We start from the raw sequence: 14471 nt of genomic DNA, 5'->3' as shown, positions 1-14471 counted from the left end.
GTTGCTTCAAATGTGCTGTGATCAGAGTGATTCATTTTTCCACATGCAACAAAACATACAAATGTAGCAGAAATGCAAGCAGAGAAAGTAATCAGAGCAGCAGCAGATTATCAGATGTGCTTTCAGGAAAGTCTTTTTATGCACATTTTTGAAGACTTGTGTTAGAAAAAGTGAATAGAAATAGCTAAATACAATAAAGATCCATTCTTATTGTTACTGAAGGTTTTAACTTAAACCATGAAAGTTGCTTTTTTGTCATTGTTGTTTGTTTTGTTCAGGTTTTTTTCCCCCTAAGTTGTCAATGTTTTAAAGTTTTGATCAGACTTCAGAACCATTGCTGAATGGCTGACAATAATAATATTTAAGTTTTAGGCCTTCACTTACAGCATCAAGTGACTACATCCATTACAGATATTGCAATCTTTATACACATTTTATACACACAACTTACAGTGGTACCAGTAAATATTGGCTGATTCCCACTCTTTAGATTAGTTCAACATTCATATTGCATTCTGTCTCTTCACTGAGCACTCACCAGCCAGTAAAAGTCAGTCTGATCATCTCTAGCTCTGACATTTTCTCTCTTTCTTTTTCTCACTTCTTCTGATAATGTCCTGTTATGTTTCTTTGCTGAATCAGCCATGGCACATGCTCAGAAGAGCACGTATGTTGAAATTTACTGCAAAACGCCATTGCTAGGCCCTGGCTGGGAAAAAAAAAAGTGACATGCATACTGTGTGCTTGTCAGCCTCTTGAAGCTGCAGGGCAATGATGACCCCAGAGATGTGCATAAAGAGTGCCCTCAAAACCAGTCAGTAGCTCAGAGTTTAAGGTTGGAAGTGCATGTAGAATTGCTTTATAAATAATCCACTGTGGATGATGTGCATAATATAAGTTAATGTTCAACTGAAACAAAATCCTGTGGACTTCTTGTATGGAGCTAAACGAGGGTCATAATGTTTGTTTGTTTGAGAGGAATATTTGGAAACAAAAGAAAATGTGAGCTGAAAATGGTTTTACTGTTAAATTTGAAAAACAAATAATTGGAATTAAAATAAAACAATATATATATAATATATTTATAATGAACTACAATTTCAATGGGCCAACTATCTGTAGTTTTCTAAATAAACTTCAATTAGAAATTTTCATTATTACATCTATTAGATGCTTTTATTTCTTTCAATTTCAGATTTTGTGTTTTCTTTTTTAACAATTTTCTCCTCACAAATCTAAATATCTCTGACAAGCCATCTGATGGGTTTTTTAATTGTACATTAAAAACTAACTTTGTGCATAGCGGAAGAGCGAAAGAATAGCGTAAAATTAGCACAGTGTAAAATTGTTGTAACATGTTTGCTTACGAGTAAACTAAAGAAAAAAACAGTACATGACATGCTTTGTACTGTATAGTACTTCTTCAGATTCAATGTTTCCAAAGAATTACATAAATACAGTGTTGACTTCTTTATAAAAAAATCACCTTCACTTTCTGACATATTTTTCTTCTCGTGGAGGTAAAACACTTTCATCCAAAAATGCATTTGTAATGGATTCATTATTCAGTGGCTGTCAAAAAGATTACTGCTGAAAGAAAGAAAGGAAAAAAAGCATTGAAACCGCAGCCTCACCTAAAGCCAGAAAAGATTTCGAGTGGTAACATTATTGTGATGTGAAATGCGTGACATCTGCAGGAAGGTGTATTTGATGCTTGTATAGGTCACGTAGAGACAAACATTCAGATTCAAATAAGGAGCAGATCTTGTCATCATTCATTTTAATCCTCCTACATTTAACTCACACGCTCCAGTCCTCCCTCCCCCCTTGATCTCTTTTCAAGCCTCATCACCAACAGCGAGCACTCCCCCTGCTCCGCCTCATTCCCCTCCCCAATTTCCCCCACCCACTTTCACATTCCTGAATGAAAATTTAGACTAATTTAGCCCATTTATATTAATAGTTGCAGCTTGTGCTCTTTTAGGTTCTCTAAAAGCAGTGAAAACCTTTATTCATGAAGTGGGAGTCACTCTTCGTCAGCCATTGGCTCACGTAAATATCCTCGCAGCTGCATCTTTTGAAGTGTTTCATTTGGGCAACATTTTAGTTAAGTGATTTATGCAAGTTTCAGGAGACTGGAAACATTCAGGTGTAAAAAAAAATTTTTTTAAAATAAAAAAAATAAAAAAAACACTGAAAAGTAATTAGCTTTTTTACAGAGTTCCCATGGCAACAGCATCAATGACAGAGATTCTGATTATTAATTAATATTTTGCAACCACTTTCTGGATTTGAAACATTGTTAAGATCACAATTTAAGTCATTTTCACACCTATGCACCTCTCTGTTATATGAATATGACCCAGTCTAACTTTATTATCTATACTCTGTGACGGCGACCTTTAACTGGGGACACTGGTCAGAAATTTAATCAAACTCAAACAGTATGTCGTACATGAACAAACATTTATTCTAGACTATATTCTATAGAGCCAGCACCATTTTGTAAAAGCTGTACAGATTTATCAACATTTAATAAAATATCCAGTAAAAAAAAGAAACTGAATTTTTATTTGGCAGGAACAAAAGAGGATTGAAACTAAAAAAAATATTCTTATTCTTATATTCTTATGACTGACTGCATCTCAGCCCCTCCTGGAGATCTGAAATCTGACGAAGACTGACGACAGGGAGCAAGAGGCAGAGCCTTAGAAAGCAAAAAGACTGATTCATCCTCTTCATTTAACTGCATAGCATGTTTGTTCATGCATCCACCTCGCAGATTAATCTGAAAACAAGAAGAGCACATGTTTATTTGATGGCTTTGCGTTCTCCAGTACAAGGTCTATACTAAAGCATATTGAGGTTTTTCCAAAAAACTATGTAAATTCAGAGATTTTTTTAGTGGCACAGCAGTGTCTTTTATTCACAGACAGAGGTTTAGGAATGTTTCAGCAAGCCAAAAAAATAAAAGCTTGCAGGAAGAACAGAAAACAGAAAGTTTTGAAATATATTTAGATTTTTGCATTCATCTCGACATGTATGCATTGTCAGAATCCTGTGTTGTGATGTGCTAGTAATATTAATTCAGGGTTTGGTTTTCATATTAAACAACCTGTGAAAGCTTATATAGATAAATCTGTGCTCTCTTAAAAGACAGCAGTTGACAGCTATACTCTAGTCAAGTTGTAAAAGTATTGTGAAAACCATGACAACCATCTTTAGACAGCAAAACCTGGTGGTGAAGGTTTGATCATATGTGACTTCTATGTTGTCTCAGGTGATGCAGGCAATCAAAGTCTTAAAGGAAAGTATACATAAAAAGATAACTAAGGGCTGTAATGGATTGGCAAGCTGTCCAGGGTGTACCTTGCCTTTCGCCCAAAGACTGCTGGGATAGGCTCCAGCTTACCCGCAACCCTTAATCGGACTAACCGCTTAGGATAATGAATGACTGAATAATAACTAAAGAATTTAAGAAGGAAAGCCTTGCATTTATTGGAAGACTGACATCCAAAATCACACATCAAATTAAATTTGTCGTTCAGACGAACAATAAGATGTTCATACTTTGGCTTTCTATTCCAGATCAACACATATTTTCCTACTGGTTTGCTTTGCCATCCATGCTGGTTATATATATCACAGAAATACATGTCTGATAAAAAACATATAAAAAATCACGCCTGAATTAAACAGCTATTCTGTTTGAATAGTCCCAAGACTTTCTCAGTTGCACTAACAAATGAAAGTACACAAGAAGAATAAAGCATCCTGTCGTTTAGCAATACATCATCTGTTTATACAGAGCCAAGGTGAAGTTGAAAAGTAATGTAAGTTTTGGTGTGTTTGGTCTGTCTTGTTGCACTGCACCAGTTCGTTGGAGCCTTGGTTTGCATTGTAATATCTTCCCTGAGATTTTTCATCAGATAATGCTTTAAACTAATTTAACCTGCTGGTTACATGGTCAACAAACCCTTAAAGAAAATAGCAATGAGCTGACTTTGGAAGTCTTTGTTGGAAAAGGGACTTCTGCAGTTTTAAGAGCTTGAGTGTTAAGCAATGCAAGAGTAGAAGTACCTTCAGAAAGTTGCCTCTGATAGCTACAGGAAAGTGTTAGAGATTAAAAGTAAGTCCTCACTTTACATTGAATATTCAAGATAATCCATATGCATACACGAAAGGGATTGACTCAGAGATCATATTTCCTCATTCCTTTTGAAATGAATTATAATGATTTCTATCTATTTCCAAAAACACACTGATTTACTGTTGTCACCACTTTTCTCAGTGTGTAGGGATCGATTTAAATCCTCCCAAGCCGCTGGCAACTTCTAGGTGCAATGTGTTGGTGGTGAGGGGAGGTGCCTCTTTCCTTCCCGTGACACTCATGTCGGACTGAACATCTCTCGTTTCACTTCCTTGAACAAGATTAAAAAAGAAGCTCTGGAGGGTGAAACTGAAAGTGAGGGAAACAGGTTGCCATCTCTCCAAGGTCAACCAGCTGCCACAGTCAATGAGCCTCTTCAGCCTGTAAGCCAACAAAGCACAGAGTCACTTTCAATTGTGAATTTTTCATCAATAACGCAGCCCTCCAACCCTACTCAACAAACAAAAGCACAGTCAAACAGAAAATGGGCTTGTTGGGGGGCTTTTTACTGACTCATGCAAGATGCCCTCGAAAACCTGTTTTCGAGGGCATCTCTGAGACCATTCACATGGTCTCTGAGACCATATGAAGAGATCACTGAAAGGTCTCTGAGACACCTTTCAGTGCTGCCTGTTTGTTTTTACTCATGGGGACAAAGCGTCAGCTTTATCAAAGGTGTTGTGGAAAGGACAGTGTGTCACGGGGAACCAAGCAGCACGGTGTCGCATTGTTTTAGTGGCTGGATGACTCACGGAAGACAAATCAGGGTTGGTGGCATTTGAGAAGGCGCGTCCATTGCATTAGGATGGCAATGTTAAATCAACAGCGGAATTATAATGCGTTCCCGTGGTGCCTGTTTTAGCAGGTATGACATGGAACTGATTAAGGCATAATCTAACCTAATTACCCCAGAGGCTCGACAGTCACATGTCGTGACTGTAATTTGTTTTTGAGGAGGAAAAATACCACTCCTCTGCCGTCTCTCCTCTCTAAGCTGACGAAGATTCCCAAAACATCAAACCATATTTATAGCACCTGCTTTACAATTTTGAGTGCAGCATCGCTATGACTGTTTCAAGTAATTTCTACATGACTCACCAAAGAAATTAAATGGCTCATACATCATCAAAAGAGCAGACAGCAAATTCTCCTCTGCTTTAGTCATGGCTGAATTACTTTTCATCTCTATGTCAATTTTCGGTTAGATGCGTCCAGGCTTCAATTATTGGTTCCTTTGACGAAGTGCTTGACAGTGTGTAGACTTCAACTGAAAATGCGGTCGCATATGTTAGACAGACCCCACCCTCACCCCATTCCTTCCACCATCTCATCCAGATTTTTACCACATTTCAAATAATGACTCGCAGTCGGGTTCAGATTTCTGAGTGGCTATCTATGATTTTTTTTGTTTTTATCCTGCTGGTACTGATAAATGAAAAATTATACAAAATTCCCCTTAAACTATAAGCACAGTTTTAAATGCCTTCATTTTGTTTTTCACTTTCAGCTTATCCACACATGAATGTCAAGTATACAGCGGAGACTGACTCTGAGTGTAATCCCTTTTTTCTCCCCAGTTCCCTTTTCTCCATGTATCCACCTCTGTCTTCTCTTTGTGTCTCGTTTGCTCCCTCTGACCACCCTCACACACGCTGCCAACGTGAGATAGTGATGTCTGTGTGTCCAGAGCGTCATATGTGATAGTCTGTGACGTACTGCGTCACGTGCCGGTGGTTTTAGGGTTCCACAAGAAGCGGCTTATTGTTGGTATCGTTTTTAGGCATCATCATTATCAGCTGGAGCAGACACAGCGGAGCCCTCTGCGTCATTGTTCACTCCAAAACCCCTAAAGCTTTTGCCGCCAAAGCTACCCACAACATCAACAAGAAATGGGTGATTGGGGGTAGTAGTGGGGGGTGTCAAAATTCACTGTGGCACTCTTTCAATGTCTCCCTTCTCATCCTCGGCCTGCCCTCCGCCTCCTCTTCCCCTGTATACCCTCAGCGCTGTCTATTTTTTCCCTTTGTCCATTAAATGTTCACTTCTTTTGTCTCATTCACTTTTCTTCTTCCACTGCACTCTATCTTTTTGCGTGACATCCTCAGCGCCTTTCCCTTGTATGGTGTTGCCATTATCTGAACCACCTATCTCTTCATCTTTTCCTCAATTCCCCACTCTCATACTCAGGAAAAATTTTACAACCGAGCCCCACAGATAAAACCCCAACACACTCTTTCTAACCCTCTTCCTCATATGCACACATTTACCGCTCCCCCATCCCCACTGTTTTCTACTCTCTTTAGCCCCCCAACCCCCCTAATCCTAATCACACCACCACCACCGTCATCAGCTCTTATCTCTCTCCACCAAATCTGCTATGACTCAAAACAGTTTTCTTCTCATTTGCGATTTTACCCTCTGCCTCCCACATCTCCGCCAACCCACCTATCCCCCACAAACAGACCCTCTCCACCTCCTCAATGCCCCATCACTTTCCCATCCGGCGCAAATCCCACCCAAACAGGCTAAAACACATGCACAAAATGCACAAACTGTGAGTGGTCGCTATTAAGAATGACAACTCGTCATGTGTAAGCGGTGACTTGCCGGTATCATCCAGTGGAGCTCGGGAAGAACTGCAGTGTGACATCACTGCGCATGCCGGCCCCGCTGGTTGGTGGAACGTATTTACGTGTGTGCGATTCTGTACGTGTGTTTGGGATGGGGGAGATGGAGAAATACAATTTGGTTGGTGGGAGGGCCTGTTGGGCCTTGCTGCATCACTGAACCAGGAAAATGAAGGAGAGCCAACATTAGGTGTCATCCCCTTCATCTCCTCTTTGTCTCCACTAATTTTTCAGTTTTTTTCTGTTCTTTGCTTTCTGTCCCCCGAGGCAAAGAAAGCAGTCGGAATTTTGCTTGACAAAACGTCCTACGGTCTTTTGCAGCCATACCACTGGTTAAAGCACTGCAGATGTTTATCACATTTGATTAAATGACAGAAAATCCATTCAAAGTTCAGTAAAGCACCCTGGTTTACCAGAAATAACTGTTTTAAATCCAGCAAGAACAAAACAGCACCACCCACTGGGAGGCTTTTATATCCACAGCGGAGAGGAGTCACTAAGGCAGTTGACAGGATACAGGCGTATGAGGTGTTATACAACTCAGTACAACTATGTGATCTACCTCAGGAAATGAAAAATCAACAAGTCTCTTTCTGTATGAAAAAAACACAATATTTATAGCAGTTTACTGAAATTAAATTACACTTTATAACACATAGTTTAGATAATATTGCTTTTACTGAAAAGTGATACCATAAAATTAAGCAGTTACATGTAATAAGTTTGTTTTTTTCTTGCTGTTTGCTTTTTTTCTTAATCTAATCATCTCCATATTGTTCTGATTATATATTTATTTAATATATTTTAAGAAGAAATATTGTACTTTTGCATTTGGCAGTTCCAGTTACAGGTAAAGTGAACCTTTTCCGTAACAGAACATACTGGAAAATGCAACACATTGTTGAAAAAAGATGGAAAAAAGCCCAATGCAGGATAGGACTTGACTTGTAATCATTTTATTTAATGATTTTTCCTTTTCTGTCTCCTTTTCTTTCTTTTTTTTTTTTTTTTGTTTTACTTTTTACAGAATTTTAAGTGGACAACATTGCAATTACAAATTTTGTTCTCAGCCATATTACTATGTCAGTAATAAGTAATTATACTGTCAGTAATAAGTAATTATACTTAACTGTATAAATTTTAAACTTTCTTCCATCTTCAATTTTTATAATTAGTCACAACAGTGTGTGTACAGAGGAAAATAAACCATTTTTTTTAAAAAAGAACCATTCAGTATAATGCTGACAATGACGTTAATGTAAATAAGTCAGTCATGCTGTTGCTCGTGTATTTTCTAAAGTCTTGTCATATTTAGTCTGTATTTCAATTTTCAAGTGTTTAAATTTTGTAGTTTTAATTTTGTCAATTTCATATCATTTTAGTGACAGTAGTATATTTTTCTGTATTTCATGGGAAGGTGCCAATACACTTGAGCGCAACAGTAATCTTTTTATATATCCGTATATATATGTTTTTACCTTTACATCAGTAGCAGTGCTATCAATGTGATGTTAAGCTTTGATAAGAAAGTACCTTCAAGTTGTGTCAGGGATTCAAATGAAAATATTCCCAATCATCATGTCAATATTCTTGCTTAAGGCAGGAAGAAACTTGCAGAACGCTCTACCACACACTTTTACCAAAAAAAAAAAACACTTTGAAGTTTGGTCCACCAGTGAGCATGTTTGACAGTTTACTGAGGTTTTGGCTCAGTTCCTTTGAGGTGTGTCTGACTTAGTGGTGGGTCGGAGGCGGAGAGATCAGACTCATTGCAGCACCCCTGCATGTTGTCCACTTTTACTCACCTAGGAGTAAAATGGGCAGACACCGCCTGGGTTATTGATTATTGTACTGGTAATTGGTTATTGATTACTTCTAGCTTTCCTCTGTTTCTGAGGGAAATTGTACAGTGCTGTTATAATTTAGTTCAGAGCTGAGTTCTGTTTTCTGCCAACTCCTATTTGGAAATGGAAGATTTAGCTGCAAAAAGCATATGTGGCGGAGTGAATGTTCAGACCAAAACAAACGAATCACCTTCTCCCGCTGCTAGCAGTGTTGACTCATGCTGCAGTATCTGCCTGAAGAGCGTCAACCTCAGGGTGTCTGTGGACTACAAGAATGAAATGCTTCAGTTTTTAAAACTGGCAGGACCTGTGGTAAGATTTTGTTTCGATGCACTCACTGAAAAGATTTTAATCCCATATAGTGATGTGTTTGGTGGGTTGGCTGGAATACCATTTGCAGATTTTCTTGAAAATGTTACATATAATATCTACATAATTAAATAAATCTCAAATAAATCTCTCTTCCTTCAGCATTTTCATTCTCTCTCATAATTTAAAATTTGTGAACTTATTTGTAAAAAATTAGCAGATGCTTTTGTATCCATTAACAACCCAATGTGCTCTATGTGCACATGGACCTCCTCAGCAAAAAATTGTATCTTTTGCGGGAGAAAACAAGTGAACAACCCAACATCTGCCCATTTTCACTCTGGTCTGTTTATTGAACGAAGCTACAACTTGAAAGATGAAGGAATATAGTTTCCTTCTGTTCAACCCTTTTAATGCCAAAAATCTGTCAAAACTGTCTTCTTGTTCCAAAAAGAGAAGTTGTAAAAAACATTTAGAAGAACTAAGGAGTTTTTTTTCCCCCAAAATAAAGATTATATGTGAAATGGAATTGTTTTCTTACCTCAAGGCCTCCTGAAACAACATCCCTATCATGATTCATCATTCATTTAGCTACTTTTATGTGTTACATTTGCAGTTTAATGTTTCATTCATGACTTGCAAAGTTCATTTATGTTTTTATGTTATGACAACGAGGGAGCTTGATTTTGTTTTTCAGTTCATTTCACAGTTGATGAGCTTCCTGATCGGCTTCGTCAGCATGGTGTTCTGCGGTCACCTGGGGAAAAAAGAGCTGGCAGGGGTGGCATTAGCGATAGCAGTGAGAGATCTTTTTGTTACTGCTTTTACAGGAGTTGTGCTCTGAAAGATAACTTTAATTAATGGTTCTATTCCTGCATTTCAATAGATACTTTAGTCATGCAATAATTTTTCTTAGTATGTACTTCATATTCCCAGAGTTCATTTAATAAAATCTCATTTCAATGTAGGTCATAAATGTCACAGGTATTTCCATTGGCTGCGGTTTGGCATCAGCATGTGACACTCTCATATCTCAGGTATTTCCATTGTAGTTATATAAACAGCTCAATCCTCAGCAGTTACAGTTGCTTGTGTCTTCCTTCATCAGTCATGACCTTTTTGTTGCACCTGAACCCTGTTATTTGTTTTACGATCCTTTTCTCACAGACTTTTGGGAGCGGTAACCTAAAACGTGTTGGAATGATTCTCCAAAGGGGAGTTTTGATTCTGCTCTTAGCCTGTTTCCCTTGCTGGGCCATACTTATCAACACACAGCCCATACTATTGGCTGTCAGGCAGAGCACAGAAGTTGCAAGGTAAACCACACAACAGCACACACTGGCATCAGTGGTAGATTTTACACATGCATCAATTTAAAGATAGTTCTCTGTTTTCTGTTTGTTATAAAGACTCTCTCAGCTGTATGTAAAGATCTTTATGCCTGCTCTGCCAGTAAGTTCTGTCTGTCTCACCATGATGCACTGTATGAAATTGTTGCTGCATTTCATTATTGATCTAATGAAGCCCATCAGTGTGTTGAAATTTTCAGGCTGCCTTCATGTACCAGCTGCAGGGGAGATATCTGCAAAATCAGGTGCATTTTGTGTGAGAAACAAAATAGGCTGAAAGTTTATCTGTGGTGTGTGGTGTGAGCTACAAACAGCAGGGGCACTAATGTTGAAACTATTTGCTTTGGTTCACAGGGCATCATGTGGCCCCAGGTGATATCTGGAGCCATTGGGAATGTTTTAAATGCAGTTATCAATTACATTTTCCTCTGTGTTCTTGATCTGGGCGTTGCGTGAGTACACCCATAGCACTTTCAAAACTGAATAATTTCCTGTGAGAGTATGCTCTTAAAAAAGATGTTGATTAATACTCTTAACTGATGACTATAAATTTTATAGGATTTTCTTGCATGAGCCAGTAGCATTAAGTTTTTTCTTTGCTTTTCTCTATTTTCTGACAATTATACCACTTGATGTGCCTGCAGTGGATCCGCAGCTGCCAATGCCATATCACAATATTCCTTGGCTGTGTTCTTGTTTGTGTACATCTGCTCCAGGGGGCTGCACAGACGTACATGGGATGGTAAGTTTGGGTGACTAATCTTTAATCGAGCGAATAGCAAAAAGAAAAAAAAAAAAAAAAAAAAAAGCTATGTTATTTGAAAGAGATGACGTCAAAAGGTAATTGTAATAATTACTTGGGACAAAAATAGCTTTCCATTAACAACTAAGCCTTTGAGAGACTGATAAGATGTGAACAAGAATCTCCAATTTGTCCGCATATTTTTAAGGTTATTATAGGCCTGTTGATGTTACAAAGAAAAGTATTTGAAGGGGCATATTTTTCCCTCCCCAGTCCAACATGTGGTTAAAGTTTTGAAGCAATTTGCAGTAAATCAAGTATGTAAAGGATACAACAGTAAGATTAAGGTGAACAGCCACAAAATCTGATCCTTCAGATTATACTTTATCTAGCATCATCAATCATAAATAGCTTATGAAACTTTTGAAACAGGGATTACCGTGGGAAACCTTTATCAAACACCACCATTGAGAATCACATTCACAAATGTTACTTAAATCTTGACTGTGCAAAAAAGACATTAAGAAACATGTTAAACTGGAAATAACAATCACAGTGCAACCTGGTTACATGCCACATGATTACATAATACCTGGTTACATGCTATATGTTAGCAAATCAATTTAAAAGGAAGGTGATAATAAATTCCATTTGTAACGCTTCATACTTTTCCATTTTTTACATCGTGGTTGTACATTCCCAGTAGGTAAATGTTATATATTAGCGGATCAGGTTTTTACGTCCAGCTAACTTCACATCATTTTGAGCTAGCTTAGCCATAAATTGCTAAGTTATTTGTGGTGTGTAAAAAAACTATCTTGAAGAAAATTACAATAAATACCAAATATCTTTTAGGTTGGTCAGGAGATTGCCTGCAGGAATGGGGTTCTTTCCTCCGCCTGGCCATCCCAAGCATGCTGATGCATTGTCTGGAGTGGTGGCTGTACGAGATTGCTGGGTTCCTGGCAGGCATCATTAGTGAGACCGAGTTGGGCGCTCAGTCTATAGTTTATGAACTAGCTGCGATTGCTTACATGGTAATATCACCTTCTTGCTATCAATATATCATTAGCCGAATTAACTTTAATTAACCTATATCGTTAGCGTCATATAACTGCCTAAGTCATATCTTAAGGTAAATTATGCTCAGTGAATCTGTCTTGTAAATACCTGGATGGCTCTGACCTGTGGGACCTCAGAAATCTTCACCGTTTTTGGCTCTGACTGTAGTTACTACTTTCTGTTCAACAGTTTCCCATGGGTTTCGCTGTTGCTGCCAGTGTTCGGGTTGGAAACGCTCTCGGGGCGGGGAACACAGAACAAGCTAAACTGTCCAGCAAGGTCTCCATCATCTGTGCATGTAGGAATGAAAATATACCCTGGAAAAAACATAAATATCCTGTCGATCCATGTCAATATTTAACATAATTTTTGTTAAGTAATGATCAAAAATGATGCCGCTACCACTCTGTCTCATGCAGATGCACAAAGTATTGCATGTTCGTCTGTTTGCTTAGATTTGCTTATATTTGTTTATAAGCGTATTTGATCTATTTAAACACATTTGATCATTTTAAACTTGACAACACTAGATAGATGTGGAGTTTGTCTATGCGAGTTGTTGGATCCATTTTCCTTTGTTTTCGTTTGAAGACAGAATACTTTATTATGTTTGGGTTATTGTTATGATTTCATTTATCTACAGCTTTAAGACAGTAATTTATAAATGTTTCTTGTGCCCAATCCAGCAACTGTCTCTTGTTTCATTGGAGCTTGCCTGGGTGCAGCTAAAGATGTGATTGGTTATATTTTCACCACAGAGAAGTAAGTACATGTTGTAATCCCTGTAACATTCTTTGTCGTTTCTATTTTAAGAAACTGGCACCTTTTTCAATGTCAATGTGTAACACCAGAGTACAGTCAGTACCAGCTAGTATGCTTTTATTGTTAGATTTTTGCTTTGTCACTTCCACATGAGATAGAAGACATCAGTAGCAACAAAAACTGAATATATATTTTTTCTTTTCAATTTTTTTTTTTTTTTTTTGCACATACCTGTCTATTTTTCAATCACCTATTCAAATGTCCTTCCTTAGAGACATCATTGAGAGGGTTGCTGATGTAATGAAGATGTACTGTTTCATTCATGTTGCTGAGGCTTTTGCGGTGAGACAACAAAGTCACTTCAATCCTCTGCAGGGTAAAATAAACTAGCATGTTGGCTTGTATATTTGGATTTCTCTTTGTTTTACCTCAACAGGGAGTGACAGGAGGAATTGTCAGAGGGGCAGGAAAGCAAACAACTGGAGCTGTGTGTAACCTAGTGGGCTACTACTTTATTGGTTTCCCCATTGGAGTTTCTTTAATGTTCCCTGTCAAAATGGGCATTGTAGGTGAGGATGGATGACATAACTTTGTCAGGGGTGTCCAGAGTCGATACTCAAGGGTTGCTGTCCTACAGGTTTTCCATGTTTCCCTGACTCAATTTAAATGGATCCAACAGCCTGCGAAGTTCTGCACAATGACGCATTTATTTGAATTGGGTGTGTTGGAACTGGAAAGCATTAAAAAATCTGTGGGATTTTTGGTCCTTCAGGACATCCCTGTTGTAAGTGGATAACTGAACGATCACTTTACTCTGACAAACCATCTGTTTGACATGTCTTTCACAGGGCTTTGGTCTGGATTTTTAATTTGTGTTTTGTTGCAGTCCACATTCTTTATAGTTTTCTTGTGCAAACTTAACTGGAAGACAGTCACTGAGGAGGTGAGTGATTTCATATCACAGAAGGTAGAGATCAAATTCAGTGCAATTACAGGAAACATGATGACAGTCAGATCTCTATCTTAACCTTTATTTATAATAAAACATTATTCATGTCTAAATAGGCACTGGTGAGAGCAGGAGTTTATGTCCAAGAGAAGAAAAATAAGGGTAAGAAAATGTTATTTCATGTAGTTTTAGCTAAACTTGGAAAGCTTTGTAAAAACTATAAGGTTAACCATGTCACATAACTCTACCTTACAGCCCAGGAACCTGGTGAAAAACAGGTCCACACAATGGCCAGTGCAGGCAATTCTCTGTGTCCGAAAGAGGAGAAGCCAGAACATCTTGGCACTGAACAGCAAAATTCAGATGACCAGACTTTGTCAGTCAGGCAGCTTTTCGTACGACGTGGCCTCACTGTATTGCTCATGGTAACCGTTCTAGCCACTGGAATCTTCATCAGTGAGTTTCTCATCAGACTGTTTGAATCAGATGTTTGACTATAATTGGAAATCATATTAGTTTTGAATTTTCCTTTAGTCATGGCCCCAATGCAAGAGAATGAAGCAGGGTTCAACTTTAGGCAGAATATTGTGATTGTCAAGTTGCCGTTGTGTGAGCATACACTGTGTCCTAAGGTTCTCAGTCAAACATAACTTTGCTTCCCTTCGTCAACATATTGT

General features: G+C 38.1%; 1 protein-coding gene across 1 annotated transcript; it reads left to right on the top strand.

The window, feature by feature from the left end:
• Positions 1-8744: 8744 nt before the first annotated feature.
• LOC306761272 (multidrug and toxin extrusion protein 1-like) lies at positions 8745-14288 on the top strand (the record flags this gene model as incomplete). Its single annotated transcript, XM_079247397.1, has 16 exons — positions 8745-8933; positions 9628-9729; positions 9899-9967; positions 10098-10246; positions 10340-10382; positions 10480-10524; positions 10634-10731; positions 10924-11021; positions 11877-12058; positions 12273-12381; positions 12770-12845; positions 13118-13187; positions 13282-13414; positions 13694-13788; positions 13911-13956; positions 14050-14288. The coding sequence occupies 16 exons, from the start codon at positions 8745-8747 to the stop codon at positions 14286-14288; spliced, it is 1743 nt and encodes a 580-aa protein (XP_079103523.1).
• Positions 14289-14471: the final 183 nt, after the last annotated feature.

Source organism: Telmatherina bonti (assembly GCF_933228915.1).
Source record: "Telmatherina bonti genome assembly, chromosome: 10".
Taxonomy (NCBI): Eukaryota; Metazoa; Chordata; class Actinopteri; order Atheriniformes; family Telmatherinidae; genus Telmatherina; species Telmatherina bonti.
Note: the sequence above shows the minus strand (reverse complement) of the source record. Positions and strands in the feature narration are given on the sequence as shown.